Below are 23,520 nucleotides of genomic sequence, written 5' to 3' on the forward strand. Positions count from 1 at the left end.
CCCTTTTCTTCCTTGCTGTTTCCCCTTTCAACCCCTTTCCCCGCGGTTCGCGGCGGGCTCGCATGGAAGGCAGACCAGCCAGTCGGTCGGCGGTTGCTCCACCCCCGTGCGACACGATCAATACGCGACTCTCTTCTCTCTCTCGCTCTCGCTCTCCTTCTCTTTCTATCATTCTCTATCTTGCTCTCCCGTCCTCTCTCTCTCTCTCTCTCTCTCTCTCTCTCTCTTTCTCTCTCTCGTTTCTATCGCGTTTTCACTTCATCCACGACGCACAGCCGAGCGGCTTCGTCGTAGTCAGCAGCAGCAGCAGCAGCAGCCAGCAACCGGCAGCAGAAGCGCGCTCGACTGGCTGTTCGTTTCGAAGCGGTCTTTCTGTTGCTATGCTGGCTCCCCTTTAGTCCCCCTTCTGTCTCTTCCGCTCGCTCGGTCGCTCTTTCTCTCTCTCTCTCTCTCTCTCGCTTTCGCGTTTACTCCTGTCCCCCACTTTCCCCTCACTCACTCGTCCTGCCACCGTACCCCCGGCTTGCCGGCGAGAACGCTCCTTCATGGTCCTGCAGGATGGCTCCTGGCGCGTTCTGCTGCTTCTCCGTCACGCTTGGTGCCGCGAAAGATCTCTCCTCTCCCTACGGCTTTCTCCTTCTAGCATCGTCCCACACCTGCCTACCCGAGATAGTCTCCGTCACTCCCGTTGGCTTTCCTGATCCTGTCCGAGGTTTCTTTTTTCTCTTTTTCGGTCCAAGCAAGCCGAATATACTTGTTTCTCGACACGACGGGACTTTCCGTCTGTTCCCCTCGAGGGAACATCTTTGAGGGGCAGACCGAATTCTCAGTTGATTATCCCTTTTTTTAATCATATGGTTCATGGTTCATAATTTTATAAATATTTATTTATTTTTTTTTTACATTTTATTATCTTATCTCTACACCTCAGATTCATCTTGTTCTTCTTTGCCTTATTTTATGATTTCGCTAACGTATTCTCGCTTCCGTATCATTTTTTGAATGAGCCAAGCTTGATTGGGACGAGATCGAGAGAAATTAGAAATCACGGGATGATTCCTAGACGATATAAGGTGATCGTTGCACTAACGATCTCGATTATTAAACGATCCGGATTAGTGGTTTCCTACCCTTTTCTTCATTCTATTCTTTCTAACGTCTAAGATCAATAAAGAGGAATTATTTAGATGATTGATGGAGATATTACACATTTTTTAAGCGGAGGGGAACAAAACAAAAAAATATTAAAAATAAAATGTTAATTTATTAACGGCGAGAGCGCACTTTGGCCGATTCAGATCAGCTTTGGACGAATTGCTGAATAAAATAAAACAAAATTAATTGAGTGATCCACGCACTTTTTTTTTAAATTATAAGCATCTTAGTCTTTTATCTTAGATTATTCTTTTCAGTGGTGTGCGTGTGTCATATAGTTTTCGATTTTATAAAGAATAATTTTTCAAAAGGACTTTTTTGATATTAACCAGAGTAAGGACTTATTTCGGTCGCGAATCTAAATATAAACGTGATCGACGAAAATTCCATTAACCGTTCCAGTTATTTAAGCGTATCGAATATGACGATGGCGAAAATAAAAGCTGTCGACACGCGCGAGCAAACAGGATTTTTCTACGACTACTATTTCATCAACGGTGGTCTGCCTGCAGTTGCAGGACATCCGAGACCCAGGCGTGGGCGTTCAAGGTGAATATTTCCTCAGTAGTTTATAGGTATGCGCCATGCCTCTTTTTCTCTCCCGTTTTTTTTTCGCGTCCGTTGCGAGATAACCGTTCGGAGGATAACCTGCTTGCTTGTTGCTAGTGCCGGATATTTATCTCTGTGAGAGACATAAAACGCGCGTGGCGCGTAAGACCGGTGAACATTTGCCGCGGCATGGAGTGAATTTGTGCGCTGCGTAAGAGCGGCAAATATAATATTGCCGTACGAACGAACGTGCGCACATGCACATATATAACATCTGAAAGCTAAGTTCGGTGATGCCGATAAGCTGTCGCTTTGCGTTAACAATATCGGCACGCAATACACTGTCTTGCGCGGCTCGCGATAAGAGTTCCCCCTTCTCCCCCATTGGAGCAACATCGCCCCTCTAATGTGCGCATCAAGAATTAAAAAAAAGGAATTTAAAAATTTACAATGTTTTTTTCTTACACAACAGGATCAAGAGTGTTTTTTGTAGAAGCGAGTTGTGTTAGAAAATGAATGGAAGATGATGATCGATGTCAATAAAGTAATCATTTATATGTGAATGGTATTTTTCAAGTAAGATATTAGGTACGTTTCTTGTTATTTGCCAGTTATTGTCAGGTAACATTATCCAGCAGATTTCTATTTTTTTTTTGCAATGTTTCGCCACGGAGCGTTGTGCAGGCGGTGTTTAAGGCACGTTTCTGTAGTCGAAAGAGACACGTCCGACCGATCGCCTGACATATTTCGACTGAGCAAAATCTTCGTAAACGCCGCGCAAATAGAGCGTATTACCTGGCCAAAGTCCTCGTGGTGGCAGAGAGCACGAATTTCATCATCTATTGATTGATAAGTGTCCTACCAATCACTGTCACAGCTACCTAACGCCCCTACGACTGAAAATCAAGCCTAGATTTACGGTATAATTAGGTATTAATTAATTGCTAATCTGTTGCTGCAATTCCAAATTTATTGCTCCCGTACATTTTTTTTAAGTAAAAAATTAAAAGTATAGCCGGAGATCTTGACTTGCCAACTTTTTGGAAAAACGTGTATAGAGAGTTGAGAGAAGAAACATATATAAGAAATTATTTCTAGTTATTTATTGAATACATTAAGACAATACAATACAAATATCATAACTATATAAGAGAAAAGTAGCCAAGAAGAATTAGAAGAAGGTAATGATATTTTGATATCAAAATGTCTGAATTAATTGCAAATCACAATTCTTCAAAAGAATCAGATACGCTGCACAATTTTTTCTCGCAAATAATAAAATTTTATGTGTATAATTTTTTGAACATCTTTTCAAACGACTTACGCACAACGATTTCATACATAAAATTGCGACGCTAATCTTAATACTTTGCGACAAAACGGTCGAACGTATTAACCGCATTTTCTGTGTCGCCACGCTCAGCGGTCGAATTTCTCCGCGACACCCGACACACACGCGCGAGGGTACCTTACGGCTTATCGATCGCAGGAGGTGCCAATCTTGCGCGCTCGCCAAATATCATCGGTCTTAAAACTTGAACGCGTGATTTTTCAAACGTTCGCTCGCTCGTGCACCGCTACGGAGGATTAAGCGCATGCGTTTCGAGCGCCGCGGGGGTAGAGAGACAAAAGCACGAGTGGAACGACACGGTCCGGCAAGTTTTTCTCACGCACACTCGCATCGTCGTCGCCGCGGCATCCGCGAGCGAGCGAGCGAGCGTATGTGCGCACGCACGCACGCACGCACGCACGCACGCTCAAATAACGACGTATAATTTCCTCGGTAAACACCTGTTTATCGATTAAACATCCGCGCCGTTTATCGCGGACAGGCGTCCGTCGGAAAACTCGCCGACCTATACCGGAGGGTGAACGGCCTTCGAGCCCCCTCGAGTGGATTTTTTTTTTTTAAAGCCGATATGCCGCGACGCGTTCGTTTTAACGATCCCACCCCCGGCGATCCCCGGGCGAAAATCTCGGCGGCGCGGCGGTGGAAGAGAATCGGCAGTGTCGTCGTTTTTAAGAACGCAATTTGCGAAGGAAGCGGGGAGAGCGCGATACGTGCGATTCAATTACCGCGTGACTGCCGGCCTTTCAATTGTCTCATTCTCATTGAGCAGGCGCGCGGACCTCTCTTTCGCGGCGTGCGACACGGGAGATCTCCCTCCCGTTTTCTCGTGTATGACCGGGAATAGTTGCGCGTAACCGGCGCGCAAGAAAGTAAAGCTTTCCTCCTTCTCCTCTCCTCCTCCTCCCCTCCGCCTATCCGCCGCACCGTAAAATGAGGAGTGATTAGCGACGCGTCGATGAACAGAGACAAAGCGAGAGAAATCCTAACACGCGGCTGCGGCTCGCCCGGCTACCACCGAGCGGCTTCTCGAGGAACGGCCTGCCGCCCCGTCCAACGCTGAATAGCGTCTCAAACGTAGTTAGTCTCGACGACGCGACCTTTGCCGAGATTGCATTCTAGTTTCCCTTTCGGGGGAAGGGGGGGAGGGAGTTTCGATATTAAGCTTCAAGAAGAAAGAGAGGAAACAGGAAATTGACTTTACGTCGCGCTTCGTTTCTCACGGATAAACGAGCGACACATCTTATCGTTCTGTTGATAGAATTTATTTTTGTACTCGTGCTGTGTCCTGAAAACGGAGCACTCGCCGCGCGATTAATAAGATCCTTTACTCTACGCATGCCCTACGCATTTCCTCTCGTAACTCGCGATAAGTACGTAGGATTTGTGGTGTGATACGCTTCGTAATCGAATCCATCGCTCTTTTTTGGCATTTCGTTGGTTTTGTATAACCGCCATTGGGCAACAACGACGAGCTACGTGCGTGCATGTCTTGCCAGTAATAGGCAATTAGCAGTTATAATTCGAACGCATATTTGTCATGTCAGGGCACGTTCGAACGTAAAAGTAGACGGCATGAAATAAAAAAAAGGGGGGAAAGAGAGAGATGCATTGCCGCAAAACCGTATGATTGGACGAGGTCAGTGAATAAACAGCCGATAACGTTTACCGAAGAAATTCAGTGCACGTATTTTTATTTATCTTCCTTTTTTTACTATCAGATGTGCATGATGGTAGTATCGTGCGGTGTAACTTTGGAAAATGGGAAAGGACGAGAAGAGAGAGAGAGAGAGAGAGAGAGAGAGAGAGAGAGAGAGAGAGAGAGAGAGAGAGAGAGAGAGAGAGAGAGCCAGTGAAGCTATATTTCTCCAAAATTTATTTTTTCTCATATATATAGTTTGACCTAAGAGTGTTAATACCTGAAACGAAAGATTTTTAGAGTGAAAAATTAAAAAGTATTTGAAATCATTTTGCAATAGCTCGATGAGAACAAAATCTCAACACTTCGTCATATTCCGTGTTGTAAAATGACATTAAGGTTCGTTTGCAATCTGGATTAACTTTAATCCCGGTTTAGCTTACTTTCTATCTTTTTCAATTATTCTTGTAACTAGAAAAAGATAGAAAGTAAGTTAAACCGAGATTAAAATTAATCTGCAAACGGGCCTAAGACGATTTTTAGTTTTTAGCAACGCAAGCGACTCGTTTTCAAATTGTTCCTGTATACATTCCACTTGTGTGCAGTATCCCGGAAACGTTTTATTTATTTACATGCTCACTTATCAAATTTGAATATTTTTGGTATCAATAATTTTACATAGCGTGTATAGTAATAATCTCATTAATTTTTACAAGTATGTAGAAAATAAAGACGCTAGCAATTTATACTTGACTTTGGATGAAGAATTAAACAAGATGAAGACTAGAAAAAGATTTTAAAAAATGCATTTATGTGAGACAATTACTGCAATTTATTGTAGTATGCACGTGTTTCGCCGAATACTATAAGAGATTGCTATGATTCGCTTTTCTCGTCTCATCTTGTGAAAGAGTGAGGGAATCGGTCGCTCTTGTATATTATGCAAATGGGAGGTACCAAGTTTGGACGGAAATTCTCTCTCCCCTCCCCCCTTTTCTCTCTTTCTGTATTCCTTGTTTTCTGACACACTCTTTCTCCTCTTTTTTTCCCTTTGACTCTTTTCTCCTTTTATATCTCTCTCTCGTACTTTTCCTCGTTTCCTCTCTGTCTCTCGTTTTCGCAGTCCCGGACCACAGTTGAGAGAGCCAAGGAGATAGGGTCCGCGACGTCTGCGACTTACGGCGCTCGCGGTCTTTTGCAAATCTGCAAAGGTCTCTCGTGAGAATTTGACAGAGGTGACGAAGAAGAGGTAGGAGGATGAGAATTCGCGGGCGGAAGGAATCGTTCCGTATTCGAGTCACATGCGACTCGTTGTGTACATAGGTTTACACAACCAGTCGTCTTCGTCGTTTTCCTGCTTGCCTTGTTCTCACCCACTCTCTCACTTTCTCTCTCTCTCTCTCTCTCTCTCTCTCTCGTTTTCTATATATAGGAATTTCTGATTGCGAGAGTCTCGCCCCGTCACCCTGTCACCATTCCTCCTTTAGCATCTGCCAAGCGGTATAACGAAACGGCAGTAGTCTCAGTTGCGAACAAGACGGTGTAATGATTTTTTGCCGTTTAAATTCTCTTATTCGAAATATCGAAACTGATTGGTTAATAACTTCACGTTAATGTAAAATTAAGCGTAAATTATACGCGAGACATTTTTAAGCCGATTAATTATATGCTATTGAAATTGTAGCCGCTCTTCTGCCACTTTGATTGAGCGGATCTCTTAGCTGACTTAGCTAATTATAGTGTTCCTGATTGAAAGTCTAATTTACTTCTAATTTATGTTTATTTGTTAGAGATTGTGATTGTTTTCCAGAAATTGAAACTTAAACGCCAATGCATAATGGCGTCAACATGAATATTTCAAGAATTAATATAATAGTTTAATCCAAAATATAGAATATAAATAAAATTATTATTAGAAATGACGTTTTCAGTACAAAATTGGTTTACATCGTGAAATTAAAACCTTGTTTAAATCTCCCTTCCCCCCTCGTTAAAACTCCTTTTTCGTTGAATCTAGTTCTTTTTGGTGGAGGAACGGTCAAGACGTTGGAGTCGGGGTCGCAAATGTCGGGGATGTTCCAACGGCGGCAGCTCGACGGATACAAGGCGACGCGCGCTCTCTATATCAGTATAATCTCTGTAATATTACAAATTCCGATATCGCCCGGGACCCACGATCGAAAGTCACGATTCGCGAAGGGCGAGCGCACGCCTCGCTTATCGATCGGTATAGCGTTGTCGTCGTCGTTGTCGACGTCGTTATTGCATCGTTTACAGATCGCGGGGGTACTTTTTCCCTCGTGGCAATACAATTTTTATTTCTCGCGTAATTCAAAAGCCAAATGCTTCGGAAAACGAAGGCGTTCTTTTATTTCAGGGAAAGCAATAAATTCGAGCAATAAATTTGTCTTTCTTAAGACATTTGCTTTCCATTTTTAAGTGGCCATAATTAGCTGATAAAGAGACATTAATTCTTAAGATGCAGTTAACGAGAAAATCACGCATAGTTAATATTCTGTACAAACATAGATCGTATTTTTTTATCTAAATGTACATGGAAATCATAATGAAAATTAAATATTTTACAAATGTATGAAAAAAAAATACATAAGCCGTATCTTTTTTCGTTTTTTCTTTACGAGACTTTACAAGTGACAGAAAACAGATCGTTTCGTGTCACATCGGTAACGTCAAAGAATATGAAGCGGAGCATTTAACGTTACGTAATGTTGATCCATTTCCTTTTTGAAACAGCGTTTCAGGGAGAATCGATATTGCATTCTGCTTCTCGCAGCACTGCGTCTTCTTATCAACCGTAGTTAGAAATACGTACGTAAGACGGGCTAAGTGAGAGCATAATAATTCACAATTCCGGGGAGGGTATTAAATATCGATTTTATTTTGTAAGAACATCGATACGCGGGCCATACACGGTGTCCGTGAGTAACGCCTGGTCGTGGGAAGCTTTGGCATTTCCGGATGTAGGTTGATATAATAGGCGAGAGCCAGCCAGAGAGCGCGGGGGAGGGAGAGAGAGAGAGAGAGGGTGCCAATTATGAACGGTAACACATATTGTACGTGTGTCGATTGTATCGGGTGTGCCTAAACGTATCGTCGGCGGTATAAACTTGCGATTTTATTGCAAATTTCGGCTTTATTAGAGATGTCTGACTGAAACTCTCGGGTCTAGAGTGCAATATAGCCAGTCGCCTGGTGTTTCCAATATTTTTTGGCACCCTTCACGCAATCCTTTCTTGCCATACTCTTGTGTATTTTTTAGATAATCTTGATCGTTTTCCTAAAGAACTCGGGGGGCTTTCATTATCATCTGCAACACAGAGTTACGATTTATGTAAGGTATTATTTTTTTTTAATAAAAATTTAATACAATTCAGTCGATTTCTATATCGACAGTAATTGCCGCGTACTCGAAAGATCGAAAGTCGACGACGAATAAAAACCATCTGTACTGAAAAAAAAGTTTGATAATAATCAAGTTTAGATAATAGTTAATTACTAAATTTTAGTGAAATAATTTCACGCAATTAATTCAGTTCAGTCAATATAACCAAACATTTAGTAACATGTAGTAACCGTTCGGTAACCGATGGTCACTATTATTATGTTTGATTACTATTAACATAATTAAATATTAGCCAATATTTGATTATATTAATCGAACATTTAATTGAAATTATTTCGCCAAAATTTCACTATTATTATCAAATCATTTTTTTTTTCGGCGTACTCTCGGCACAATAATTTGTCAGAGTTAGCCAAAGTGGCATATACACACGACGAAGAAAAACGATTGCCCTTGGCGTGCCGAAGGGCAGGAGAAAGGATGTCCCTTTCGCTGGTATAATTTTTGCGGCGGGGAGAAACGTCGCGGCGAGAGTTCGCGGGGAGAGGCAGGTGGGAACAATAATCGTCCCCCGGCCGTAATTAACCGCCGCTTTTAAATGCCGGTGAATGAATGCCGGCCGGACGATTGTTATCGGGCATGGGCGATCGTGGACACGCGAGGTTGACGTACACGCGTTGCGCTAATGCGGACCTACCCGTGTTGCATTCTCAGGAGCGATAGACGGACGCGGTGGTTCTCGAGTGGTTAAAACACAAAGTTCCCTCTATCTCCGTTTTTTTTTTTTTTTTTTTTTTTTCTTCTGAATAGATCTCTATCCATTTAGTCTGGCGCGTAAGACGTTCAACGACCCGAACCTCGAGAATGGAGGGGTTTCAGCTCTTTCATTGAAAAAACTTTGCTGCAGGCTCAATTGATTTTGTTTGTACGAACGCTACGTTAAACGACGTATCTTCTCTCTTCCCCCCCCCCGCTGACGCTGGAACAGATATTTAGTAAATGATGAGGACTGGATTTTTAACTTTGAAAAAGGCGGACACGGCTAAAGGTAACTGCTTTCGATTGATCCACTTTCTTACGCTGTTACAAACGATCTCCCTGTGCATGCGTGTGTATGTGTGTGTGTGTGTATGTCTGTCGATGTGTGGGAGTCTGTCCCTGCATTAAACGTAACGGCGACGCGGAGGGAGACAAATGTAAAGCGTCACGGAGCGGGGGGGGGGGGAGGGAAGATTGGGCGGATTTGATGCCACTTTTCTTCTCTTCATATCTCGCGAGCTCAGCTGTTCTCGTGGAGTCTCGGAAAAACGGAGGTGGGGAATCTCGTTCTCGGCGCGAAAGAGCCGGCAATTTCTCGCGCGGCGATGCGCGAGAAGTCATTCGCCGACGTCGGAAAAAGATACGGCCGGCACAGATCGTCTCGTCGCCACCCGTGTACTTGCAAATACTCTCCCTCCCTCCCGCCTTCCTTCGCCTCTTCGTGCCCCTCTCCCCGCCACCGCTCCGCGAACGGTTTGACCGCAGAGAGGCAGACGGGGTAGTGTCGTAGGATCGCGGTAGGGGGGAGAAAGGGCGGTGGATCAAGAAGCATGAATGAAGCGGAATGCGTGCTGGCTATCGCGAACGGCCTGTGTCAAGCCTTCCGTGACCTCGCGAACGACGGTTCTCAACCCGCGTTATGCGTGCCATTACGCGTTATCTCCTCCTCTCCATCAAGCTTGAACCTTGCAGAAAGAAGGGAAACCCGCGGTGGCCATTATTCACACAGCATTCGTTGCAGTCCCATTTAAATGCTACCTCTGGAATTAGTTAATTGATTAAATTTAATCGTAATCCTAGTTGTATTGGCGAAATCCGGGATCCAGGCAGAGCCGACCAGAAAATTTCAACTAGATCGAAGCAAAATGGCCACCATGAGTTTTATATTAATTTATATTAAAATCTCTAGTATTTTTTCTGAGAACTCGGGTCTTTTGGTTTTGCTCGCTAGAAAAAAAAAATAAAGCCAATACTTTATATCAGTCTAGAGTACAAGAGCGGAGCTACTAAGTCCTAATTATAACTAGACTGGATCAGAGCTAAGGGATTTTTAATTAAAACCAATTTGGGCTGAATTTTAATGATAGTTTAGGCGTCTTCTAAGCATAGCTGTTCCTCGTAAAGAACCCTAACATTTTTATCTTGTTTCTCATGCGCGCGTATAATCCCCGCGTGTTTCCTTCCTCTTCACCGCGACGAGAGCCCTGGCCGATAAACCAAACTCGTTACCGGTATCGAATCGATCCCGCTCTGGTAACCGTTCACCGCGTCTGAATTTGGCCGTGGGATTCGGGGTTTAAATTGGCAAAAATTGCCGGTCTCGTGCGCCCTCGCGGCGAGAATGAGGGACGGTAAACACCAGCGCGACAGATGGCACCCGGCATTATACGCCACGTGCGAGGCCGTACGTTCCGATAATACGTTATCGACGAGCCCGCTCCATCCATCTCACGCATCCGCACCGAGAGAACCCTCGGTTCTTCGCGACGGAAAAGGAGAGAAAGAGGAGGGGGGAGGGAAACGAGCCAACGAACGAAAAAAGAATTCGTGCGCGATCCGCGCGAAGTAGGGTGGAGGGGGTGAGGGGTTGTTCGCGTACTCGCGTGAAACGTTCCAGTTTCAGCACAGCGGCGCGCCTATATCGACCGACAGGATAATCCACCCCTCTTCCTCTCCCCCTCTCTCTCCTGTCCCCCTTCCCCTTCCTCTCGCCCACTTCTGTATCGATATGTGCCTGAATTTTTCACGATTGGGATATATTTTTGGAACGAGGAATCTTTTTGTCGATGTTCACTCTCTACACGTCACATGGCGCGTTTTCGATCGGGGCGGAGAGGGAGGGAGAGGGCTCGTTTGTCGAATGAACTTTCGGGCTTGCTAATCGCAAGGAATTACGCTAGACGTAGCTGAAAATGATTATTATGTTATATCGTGGCTGGCGCTCGTGAAAAATGATATTCTGAGAAGTGATGAGAATGGCGGTTTTCGATTTTACACTTTACGCTGATATCATCGAGACAAGAGGCGTGAGTCGATCGATTCGCAAACGAAAGGCGACGACGACGTTGCTCAACGCGAAGCGAATGCGCGCACGGAGAACCGCTGTTACTCCCGCGCGTGTTAATGAATATTTTTTTTCATTCAACCGCGCCCTGGCCTACATTTCAAACGGAGCAACGACGGCGGGTTCTCGTCGCGGCGATGGACGATCTGCCCCGCTTTCCGATACGCAGTGGCTCGTAAAATAAAAAAAAAAATGAGAGAACGGATAGCGGGGAATGGGAAGAGGAGGAGGAGAATCTGGAGGGAGGGAACGGGTCAAAGGGGATAGACAGCCCGCAAATTTGACCCGACCTAGTCGTGATTTTCTCGTTACCCCCCCCCCTCTCTCTGTCTCTTTCATCCCGCTTTTTCCCCTTTTTTCGTTTTTTTTTCTTCTTCCTTTACCCGTCGCTTTCTTGCTTGTTTTTCCCTTTCCGGTGCGTGCCTGCCTCCTGTCTTTCGGTAACGTATGTACGTTGAAGTCTCGCGTGGTGAATGATTGGTCGCATAAGTTATCGTTTGCTCCGCGGTGACGAGTTCGGGCATCATCCCCATCAGCGGCTTTTTTGCTGGAATGTTTTTTTTCGCCTCAATTTTCTGTTCAATTCATTTAGGCGAGGAAAAGGGAGACGTGTACCGCAATAGAAAGACATGGCGCAATTAAACGAGGAAAAAATTGGTACTTCCGTAATATCCTGATTATACCCCGAACAAATTCCGGTGGACCATCTGATGATTATTCATGTCACGCGATTGACTCACTGGAAAATTACATTTTCAGTTAGCGCTCAGATACAGAGGCGCGCACATTTTTCATGTCAGTTACATGAAATATGTAAATGAAAATACTCTTACAGTAGAAAACAAATTATATGTAATCTTTATATTTGACAGTTTTGTAATTTAATTTTTATTTTTTTTTTAGAATTATTTTTTCAACGTAATTACCTCTTTATTTAATGTTATCGGAGAAATTTATCTTATATCAAGTTTCCTCGACGAGATTAATTTAAGATTAAATCATAAACGCAACACCGAATAATAAAACAAGTCGTTTATTTGCTATATAACGGTGTATTTGAGCAGTTCTTCATTGCTTTTCGTTTGCATCTAATTTTGTAAGTCACAGATACTTGTGTGGAAATTTAATTTATTTACGTTTTACATTTACGTAAGCTCGTCACAAGCCGAGTTACGTTTCTGGAGAAACGCGAGCTCTTGTATAAAAATATTCAATAATACTTTGTGAAATATCGTGAAAGCGTAATAAGCACTCTGCTCGCTTATATCCACCGTTGCTTATTCATTCATCCGTTTGTTTGTACACTCGACCATTCACTCGTTGTCTCAGTCACAAGCTCGATCTATAGCGCATTCATTCGTTTAAGCCAGTCATGCACATTCTTCCCTCGTCATTAACTAAATATGACAAATGAAGTATGTAGATAGGCTGTTTACTACCGGAAAAAAAATGGGAGAGTCCAAAAGATAACAGTATTTCATAAAAGGTAAACAATAAAATAAATTATAACGAAACAGCACCAAAAATATGCCTAAATCTTATCTGGAATTTTGAATAAAATTTCTGATATAAGTCCGAGTATTTCTAAGAAATTCTTTTACAAAATTTGAATAAACTGACAGAGTAATTTTAAATGCACAAACGTGTTATTTCTTATATTTTTTATATTATTTAACTTAGTAATATTATCATAAAATAAATAAGATACGATCGTTGGAGAAATATATATTGCGAGATAATTTAATCTTTTTATCTAAAACGAAATTTGTTCTGTTTTTTTTTTCCCCCCAAGCGACTGATATACAAAAACACAAACATTGCGATACAGGATGATGCATCGGTTTCGAAAACGAGTGCAATTAATAAAAGTTCTTTTCGGTTAACTCAATTCAATCTATATGCAAAAACAATTAAATTGCTTCCGAAGTATATTTCATTGCGCGCGGTCTTTGTCCTTCCTCTTTACTCGAGGGGCTTTTCAAGGAGGCATTCAAGGTACGACTGGGCGGAACACTCGCTCAGCTATTTATTATACTATCGGACCTTTTCAAAGAGAGAATTCCGTTTGTGTGTGTCGTCGGTGGCGCGTAAGTCGCCGTATTTGAAAACGACGTGAAAAGACATTTATTAAAAATATTTTCAAAAAACAATATATTGACGCGTGAGATCTTTATCGCGCATTTCGATGATATGTCGCGTTAACGAGAGATAATGTTTGCGTGCCATATGAAAAGGCAAGGAGGAAAAAAAGTCGTGAATAACCCGAGTAACTTCGATGACGTTACGACCGCGCCAAAAGGGCCAAAAGAGCGAGGCGTGGGTGGTCCTAGAAGAAGGGTGCTGTTTCACGTAGCACCAAGCGGTCCGGCGTTAAGCCGGTCCCGCCTCACCTAACAGGGTCGTTAAAATGACAGTAAATGCTCCAGCGGGTGCCGAAGCGAACGACGGAGGAGTCATACGTCAAAATTAACGACCGCCTACCCGCCGCGGCGCTTCGTCCCTTCTTGTTAATTATCGACGCTTCTCTCTCTGTCCGGCTTCCGCAAGATTTAGGTTTCGTTTGCCTCGTTTCCCCAATCTGATTTGGAGGCGAGCGCGGGCGCTTAATCCTTTCGGAAGCGCGAAACAATAAACGTCAGTTTCTTCCGTTTCTTCCCCCACGCGCGGGGGGGTGGACGTGGGCGGTGGCTTTTGCAACTTGCCCGCATAAATTGCCGGCGCGAGATTGAATTGGCAACGACGAAAATTAAATTAAATTATAATATCAACGATGAAAATTAAATTAATGTCCAGGATAATATCGCTAAGGGCTTATATTATCTTAATATTGCTTAAGGATGTATTTCACCTATATTCGAGATAATGAAAAATTATAGATTGTTTTATGTTACATTTCAAAGTAACACAAAAAATTTAGCGCCGATTCTCTATCTGAACATCTATTTCAATAAGAAGTAGGAAAAATGTACTGTAATGTAATATAATTGTAAATATAATTGAAGAATTATGACAAAAATTTGAATTTTTTATATACAAATAGTGAAAGTTTTTAAATATATGTAAAGTTTTACTACAATGCAGAGATTAGTTGGTTTGTATGTGTAAACAAATAAACAAAATTTACTTATTTAGAATAATTAAACTTAAAATCACAGTAAAACTTTGGATACATCACAAAAATATTTGTACGAAAAGACATTTTTGTCATTTTTCAAAATATTTTTTCATTTGAAAATATAAATTAATTAAAAACTATAAAAATAAATTGTCAAATAAAATTGCAATGTTATTCACAAAGCTTACACAGTTTGTTTGAAATTTATATAAAAATATTAACATGTTTTCAATTTCAATTTACTTTGCGCGTGTGTGATATCATCCTTAACGCCGTAATGATTCTCCCGCCATACGAAACGATCGTCGGATATAAACCGGAGCCGTACCGGTGCGAGGAGAGTCGCTTTTTTTTTCACCAGCCGGAAAGGGAAAAAGGGAGAGAATCGCATGGGAGGGCGGTCCTCCGTTCGCTGGCGGATTTGTTAATTATCGACGCTTCCGCATTTGCGCGCTTTTGTTCTCACCTCTCCTACCGCAAGAGCCCGTTCGTCCTCGCCGTGGAGAGCCTTAAAGAGCTCTCGTTTCAACGGCTGATGAAAATACTTAAGCGAGACCGCGGGCACGCGCCGGGCCGCCGCCCGAGGGGGAGAAGAAATCGGGCGTTTTCGGACACTGGCCTTCGACACTAACCGCGTTTCACATCCTCCCTCCTTTTCGACTTACTATGCGTACACTTGGCACATTTATGTCGCACCTGGTGTCTCCTCCATGCGAGACGTGCGTGTAGTTTTTAGCATCGTAAAGTTTTAGTATCGGGAATCTATTGCTTTTTTTTTTTTTTACGATGTTCCGGAGGTGTCTGAGTATCGTCGACCGTCGGTCCCGCCGGCAAATATATATTTTTTTTTCCGCGAACGTGGAATCGGTCGGCGCGAGGGAGGTCTATTCCGCCGTTCGATTTTACGGAGAAAAAGTCCGCCACAGATTGGCCCTGGGCGAGCCACTGTCTATTTCTACGGCGGATCGTTACAGAAACAATCAACGCGAGTTTTCTTCAGTGCGCGCGCGCGCACGTGCTTCCTCGAACGTATCGCAATTTCCCCGCCCGCGATTCATTCGGACGGATTACTTTTCACGGAAGGAGTCGCCGCAAATCACCGCGCGCGCGCGCGCGCGCGATCATCCCCTTGCGCTTAATCGTCGTGATTCCGTTGCTCGTGAAAGAGTAACGCCGCTCTTGGCGCTCTGTGCCCTGCTTTTGATCTTTTCGATCGGATTTATTGAAACAACGTACGAGATTTTGCTCTCAAAGGAGAGACAGCTTGATTAGCTTAAGAAAAACTCTATTAGCGAGAAGGGTAACTTATCACGGGCCACAAAAGAGTTGGACTTAACGTGCCCCGGTATTATTACGGGATTATCCGGGAGTAATTTCAACAAAACCGATTCTGTTTGCGGGGGTGTAAGCGCGCCGCCGCGGCGGTTTTAATCGCGTATTCATTCGCGGCCACGCGACTCCGCGAAATTTTTCTGATGCTAATTACGTCCGCGGCTTTAATGTCGGCCGTAAAAAAGGAGCTTTAGACAAAACGATCTCCCGCGACGAAAGAAATAGGTGTATCCCTCCAATTGTCGTTTTACTCTCCTCCGAGCATTGTTTCAAATTAGTAGTAGCTGATACGACTGTTAATTAGTGCAATTAAAAACGTGGAATGTGAATGAAGTAAAATACGCGCGTTATCTCGCGTATGCATAACAATTCAAGCTCTTACTCACATTTCTATTTACATTTGTCGATTACTGTCTTACGTCTGCATTTAAGACTACTCAGTTTCCTCTTACATATCTGTTTCTATCGTATTTTTATATGCGAGTAGTTGTGTAATTTTTAATTAAGATAATCTGTATTGTATTATTAATAACAACAAATTATTTTTGTGTTACTTGAAAGATAAAGATAACTGTAATCGACATAGTAATCGATCTGATGATATTTTTGTTCGCACTTTGTGCGAGCAAATATACACATTTACCTAATCCTAATCAAATTAATTTTATATTATTCGTCAAGTCGCATGGGTTTGCAAGTGTATTTATTTGTTCTTAAAAACACAAAAGTTTCACATCTTAGCGTTACATCGTCGATTAAAATAACTTGAAACTTGGCGTTCTTTAATTACTACGCGAATTTAATTATCTAATGATAAACTTAACGGTCAATATTTGGCAGTAATCATAAATATTGATCATTGACTAAACTCGTGGCCATGCATTGATTCATTTCTCGGCGTACTGCAAAGCTGTGAGTTAAATTTTCTTTCGCAAAATCACACGCAGACTTCAAAAATCAATATCTTGCATATATAATTGTACTAGTAATCTTTTTCTCTTTGCATGTTATATATTTATATTTTCTAAGTTTGTCATCTCATGACAGAGATGTCGAATTTTATTGGTAATGATTTCCAATACAGAAATAAAATTTAAATAGGAAAGTGTTAAAGATGAAAGGCAGCTTCTTTTATTCTGCCCAGTCTACAAGTTCGAGAGATTTTGACCAGTATTTCCGGACGAATTATACCGCATCGTTTCTTGCCAATTAAATTCCGATATTGAAGTTGCATTAATCATTTTACAGAGCCACTTTCGTTAAATTAAATATTAATACTAATAAAATGTCAATTGATCTTGGATTTGAATTGCCGATTTAGTAATGAATGAGAATAATAGAATTGAAAAATAAAAATTAAGAATTGTCTTACTACGGCCTTGGTATGACACATTTACGTCTCGAAATAATTGTCTTTATTGTCCGATCGCGTGTAGCGGTAAGGAAGCGGCGAATAGAATTTAATCGAGCCGATATATAGTAGCTCTCTCCCCCGCGATCAGGGCCGCTCGAGGGCCGAACGTGCACGCGTGGTGTATCAAAGTGAGTACTCTTCGGCCGTCGCCATGCATTGATCCGTTTGTCTCCTGGTGCTTTCAGTGAGCGGGAGGACGGGGACCGGCGGTGCGCCCCTTTACGGGCGCCTGGTGGCCGAGGAGCCCATGCCCTCCGCGGTATGCGGTGGAGCGGGTGCCGCGGGTGGCGGGGCTGCCGGCGGGGTTCCGCAGGAGACCCCCTCGGACATTCACGCCATGCAGGCCAGGATACCCCACAGGTTTCGCGATCCAGCGACGGCGCCCCTCAGGAAACTCAGCGTCGACCTCATCAAGACCTACAAGCACATCAACGAGGTAAGAGCTCCGTTTGTCACGACTTACCTGCTCCCGCCGCGCCGGGGCTTGACACACATTTAAATTGTAAGTACGTGCTGTTACGCCAAGAATTTTAATGATTGCTGTAATTGAAAGGTTTGGTTGGAAATGCTGATAGATATGTGGGATTCAGTCGGTAGCTTATCAGGCTGCACCGGTTAAGTTTTATCCCGTCCGAAGTTTTTTGGAGTTAGAAACGATTCTTTATTGCTGATGGAGCACGTTGCGAGCTCTTGTATCGGCTAGGGCGCCGAGACGTCCGAAAATAAAGTTACTGGTACGGCGTCGTTTGTTCAGGTACTCCCATGCCTTGTGCGAGGCATGATGGATGGCTCCCGAGATTTGGATTATGAAAAAATATCACTGTTGGAACGTATGGCCTACCGATTATCGGCATAAAAGGCAGAGTGGGGAACAAGAGACTGGAAATTTTCCATTTCCAGCATTCGCAAATAATGAGAACCCTGCAAACAGGATGCCATATATGTACCTTAATATGTTTATTGTAGAGGGACCTAGACATTTTTTATCTACGGTTATCCTGGGTCTAGATTGTTTCAATTTTATCATGAAAATGTCACAAATGATTATTTTATGTTTTACTTGATGTTGTAATTGTATGATATAGAATTTTTGGTTTCTAAGCAAGTACAAAAAAATTACAGGGGATATTTTTTTAAATTTGTTTTAGGCAAACAAGGTCCTATGACCTATGACCATATATCATGCACCATTTTGTTTTCGAAATACAGGATGTTCAAGCTGAAAGAAAATAAAAATTTCAAAAATCCAACAAATATTTCTACTCAAATTTGGTATGAGTACTCGCGGTACTAAAAACCATTTTCTAGTACTGATGAAACATGTTTATATCCACCAGGGATATACGTATGATTAATCGTATTAAGTTTTTAATGAAACAGTCTGGAGTATATATTTATAGCATCTTTTTTTTTCTTAATCAAATCTTTCGGATTGAGCTACATCAATCTAATCGCGTAATCTCTTGCCAGAACTTTTTTGTATCACTTTTACGCGTTCTCCGTTAATATTTGATTTAGACCACTCACTAGAGTACCAAATTGATAAGCGATTTGATCACAATTATCGAACGTAAATAATATCGCGATAAGTTGAGAAATGTCGTCATGATTCTAACGCTAAAATGTTCAAACGAAGAGACATATAGTATTTACTTGCGTGAGGTCTATGTAGATTGTTTACCTTTCGTTCTTATCGAGGGATTACAACGTGCGATCAAATAAACAACATCATGGAATCATTATCAAATTACGTGAAGAGTGAGAAGGGAAAAACTCATAGATTAAAACTCGCGCAATGGCTTGAAGTCCTCTGATCTTCACGATCTGCAGATTGGACCATTGACCTCGAAGGAAATCGAAGAAAATGTAGCAGTAAAAATTATAACAAAGTTTTTATTATTTTGGAACATACTGACATTATAACGCAAATTATATTTTTCTCAAAATTGCATACATTTACTTTTTACACAAGATTGCCATTATTTAGATATTTTAATTACATTTCAAAATGACGAAAACAAAAAAGGAGAAATTGTACTGCCTGCGAGTGCGATTATTTTCAGTCGCTTACATAAGTCGGGTGATTTGTTATGTTTGTAGTGAAAATTAATCGTTATAATAATTTTTAGAGTAACAAAAAAATTGACGTTACAGTCCAAGTGTAATTATAAACACATCGTAGGTTTTCACTTATCTGTAGCACGATTCAAAATGAATTTTTATGTAATTAGTAAAATATATACGGTCTTTGTGACAAATCCGTGCGGGAGGAAGGCAAAGGTGGGAATCGCGCCTACGATAGAGAGACGGCACAGTTTCAAGAGGGACAAGAATCCATTTGGTTCGTTCCGTGGGTGGACACGAGTTCTACGAATATGCCTTATACGAAAAGTCGCCTGTTACGTAGACCGTTGTCACATATCACGGACACTTCATCCCATAATGTCGATGACGCGTCGGCGGGCTCCGATCGGACGGAAATCGCAAGAGCGCGGCGCCGATAAGCACGCTGAGTAATCGAGGATACTTATTGGCCAAGCGATTCTGCATCACTCGACTAATCCCGTCTTCCGATTAGATCACGCGACAATTGTGTACACATGTATGCTCAAAAGATCGACGTTCGCGATCGACTCCAAAAGGAATAGCCGGATCAAAGTAAGGAGCGCTGAAGACTAATTTATAATATGCTCTCGTCTTCTTTTCTTTTTTTTATTTTTGTCTATTCGTACTATTTTCTTGGCACACGTTTTTTGTTTCAAAAAGCGAGAAAACGGGAAACGAAGATCGCACATCAGACGCGAAGAAGAGCGACACGCTGCAAAGGTTCGTTCTTATATTCGAGCGGAATTGTTCGCTCGCCGGTTTGATCTCCGAGTCCCGTATGGACGAGATCCGTATTTCCCGACGGACGAATTGTATCGACGAACGCGCACCACGCGTCTCGATAAAACGCGCGGCGCGTTATCGCGTCGTCGAAGCATGCATTTTACTGACGGCGCGGTTACGAGAGAAGACAAAACGGTGGCGCGCCATCAATCGTCAGGTGATTACGACGCAGTCCTCCTCGCGAGGTGCCTCGCGATTTATCCATAACGATACGCGCGCGATCGATCGAAGAGCGATAAAGCGGAGAAAGGTGGGAAGCAGGGGAGGGGGGGGGGGATAGGGAGGACAAAGTCGACGACGACGACGTCAGGGCTCTTCGTCGCGTTGCTATTTATGGATCGACGACGATATACGGCAATTATGCGGAATGCGAGGAGAGAGCCCGTCGTCGCGGCTGAAGAACCTCTTCGTTGTCGATTCTTCGAATTCTTTGCGGGATAAATCATTCACCGATTCAATCTCCGTTGCGCGTCGGTGAAGGAGGGAGGGAGGGAGGGGGGAGTTTCTCCTGGTTATTGAACGCGACATACACACGGGGCGAATGGGCGCGGGACAGGGGAGAAGGCCATTTCTCGAAATTGTTCAAGGCGTTTTGAAAATGGGGAGCGGCTATGGAGCGCAATGAGGTCAAATGCCCCGTACTTTCTGCCTTATTGAAGCAGTTTTCGTAATTTCGAAAAGTGGTAATTTTCCCCCGACTCTCTCTCTCTCTCTCTCTCCTTCTCCCCGGTCGTTCCGTCCGTCAATATATAGCGCACGTATCCAAAGAACATCGTGGAAACCTCCTTTCGCTGAAATCTCGCGATTTTATATTCACGTCACATATTCCTCCGACTATAGTGTCGCGACACTGATGTTCTGTCGTAGCATGAAACTACGTCCAGAAAACTTAGGGACCACTCGTTTTTAATTGCGTCACGATCAGCGGCAAACTTTATTAATGACGATGAGGTTACGGGGTAACAGTTCGACAATTTTGCGTTGTGCGTTTCTCCTGGCAGACCAATTCGTCGATCGATCGGCAGTGAGAATCCGGTTAAAAACTCAGTTCCCGGCGGAGTGACGCGAGATTCGCGCTTGGTAACCCAAGTGGCCGGTCGAAGCCATTAACACGTCCCGAGTGGTAACTGGTGAGAGTGGTAAGAAGAAGGCCGCTGAAAGAAATGGAGGCTAACGGTCGAGAGAGACAGAGAAAGATCGTGGCGTGGTGATGCTGGGAGGGGAGGGGGGAGAAACGTGAAAGAAGAAGAAGAAGAGCGCGTGCCAGAGCCGAGGGGGCCGCGGGGGTGCCAGGGGGAAACGGGAGTATGGAGCCTGTAGAGCTCGTTCGGTGCATTCCAGTGGTATGAGGTCCGTCGACGCCGGAATCCTGCATATCCGTGGATGCAGGTCGACTAGCTATGCGCTTTAGGTGCCAGCCGTGCCGAGTCCGTGCCCGGTCCATGGCGGTGCGGTCTCTCGTAGCGGCCGGTTCGCACCGATTATTCGTGGTATCATGAGTTCCGAGGGGAGGGGAAGAAAAGAAAGGGGGCCGGATATTAACCGCCCTTCTCCCCGCGGAAAATCCAAGATAACCGCCCGGGTCTTATCTCGCCGCGCGGTCACGCTTATCGTCGCGCTCTCGCCGGTTATCTCGTTCGCGTCTTAAGAGCTTCGTGCGGAATCCCATTTCCTGGAAAATCTCGTGGAAAAATCTGGACTTTCAAAAGTTTTCCCGGTTCGCTCGCAGTACGGAACTGATCGGTTCCGAACTCCATCCGCGGGGCCATCGGCGAAATTGTCGCTGCTGTACAGAAACGAATTAATCGTGATGCCGCGGTGGGGGTGATTTTTGCTGCGAACCGGGCGAGCTTCATGGGGGGTTCGCGATCCCTCGCCGTGAACCTGTTGCACGTCCCGACGTAATTTTTACGACGCTGCTGAGAGGCGCCATCGCACACGGTGGGCGCGAATAATGACGGGATTTAGGTGGCGAGAGAGAGAGAGAGAGAGAGAGAGAGAGAGAGAGAGAGAGAGAGAGAGATCTATAATGAACGCGTAATAACATACGGGGGAGCTGCCGCTACCCGTGTGCACGGCACGATGCAACGCGCAACGATCGATAAAAACGTAACGATTTACACGCCCTAAGCTTCGAGAGCCGCTGATTATTTCACACACGGTTATTTCCAGCAACGCTCCGCGGCTAAATATCGCGGCGATGTATTTACAACCGTGCGTTACCGCGATATCTCGCGTTAGCCTCCCTCCCCTTCCCCTTTTCACCTCGTTAGGAAATGCACATCGTTAAGGAATGCAAACAGAATTTTTCCCCGCGCCGTCATAATAAGCGTAACGATGCGGAAAGCGATTTCTAAATTAGAAATGTCGCGCGCGAATTGGGGTCGCGCGGACTCTCCACACGCGCACCTTATTTGACCTAATGAAACGTAAAGATGATAGAAATTCATTCCCGCTCATTCCGCCTCATCTTTACGGACGTAAGATCCGACTTCGCCGATCCTGTTTCTTTTTGGGTGTCGATTGGATGCCACTTTATGTGATTTAACTCGAGTCACATTCGGAAGCTGGGAATAAGGAGAGACCTGCGGCGAGGTGTCGAGTTTTCGTTAAAGCGTGAACCGTTAGGCATTCCGGCGTCTCTCTCTCTCTCTCTCTTTCTCTCTCTTTCCCTCCCCCGCAGTTCAGAATTATCTCTCGTGAGCGCACGTCGAGCGTGGCGACGACGTGTGTTGTACGCGGACAAATAGGGTGAACGCTTCGAACGCTCCGACGACCGAACGCTCCGCGCGCCGAGAGGCGAAAGCCAATAAAGTCAATTCGCGCGGCGGGGAGAACAATGGACAAGACCGCGAAATATTTAACATATATACGAGAGAAGCGGCACACCGCGTGTCTGTCTTCCTTCCCGCCGCGGCACACCGCAGCCCGGCACTTTGTTTCGCGAGTTTGCGAGATCGAAGCGCTGCCAGACAGACGCGGATAGGAAAATAGTCCTGAGAGTTCTTTCCTTCTCTCTCTCTCTGTCTCCTTTTTCTCCGTTTCTCCGACAGTTTCTTTTGGAATCGCAGCCTCGATGTCTCCCAACCGAAGGGCACGACGCGTCGTCCGCCACTTCTGTAAAAGTCCTCTCCCCGCAGAGAATCTGTAATATCGCCCCTCGCGAGAAAGCCACCGGGGAAGATTACCGCCGCGGGCCACTTACGCAAAAATGACATTTTAGCTTTATTATCGATCGCGCTCTAATCCTGGCCGCGCGCTATCGCCGTCAAATCCTCCAACTCGCACACCTTCGCGGAAATGGCGTGCACACCGGCGCGGACTTAATATCGATATACACACGTGTGTAAGCCATTTATTTTTGAGGAAAGCCGCGGTAAAACCGAAATCTTGCCACGAATCGATACACCGCGCGCACGATGTACACGTTGAAATTATAATCAAGCCATACGGACCTCCATTTTGCCGGCTATTTTGGAAATATGTTAAGTGGCTCATTTTAAAATTTATACTCGACATATGATGCGCTTTACCTCATGTTCGTTCAGAATGTGCGTTTGTGTTTTTTTTATACCTTTTTAAATAATTTATTAAAATACTTATTAATAATCG

The 23,520-nt window shown here is 43.9% G+C and overlaps 1 protein-coding gene across 4 annotated transcripts in view; it reads left to right on the forward strand.

The window, feature by feature from the left end:
- Positions 1-23,520, forward strand: part of LOC105838065 (serine/threonine-protein kinase minibrain) — an 85,896-nt gene that overhangs the window by 35,342 nt on the left and 27,034 nt on the right. For all 4 annotated transcript variants that reach the window (XM_028194341.2, XM_028194345.2, XM_028194356.2 and 1 more), the window contains exon 3: positions 17,205-17,455. In XM_028194341.2, the coding sequence (XP_028050142.1) occupies positions 17,205-17,455 (251 nt within the window). The remainder of the gene's footprint in view (positions 1-17,204; positions 17,456-23,520) is intronic.

The sequence above is a fragment of the Monomorium pharaonis genome, chromosome 3 (genome assembly GCF_013373865.1).
Source record: "Monomorium pharaonis isolate MP-MQ-018 chromosome 3, ASM1337386v2, whole genome shotgun sequence".
NCBI lineage: Eukaryota > Metazoa > Arthropoda > Insecta > Hymenoptera > Formicidae > Monomorium > Monomorium pharaonis.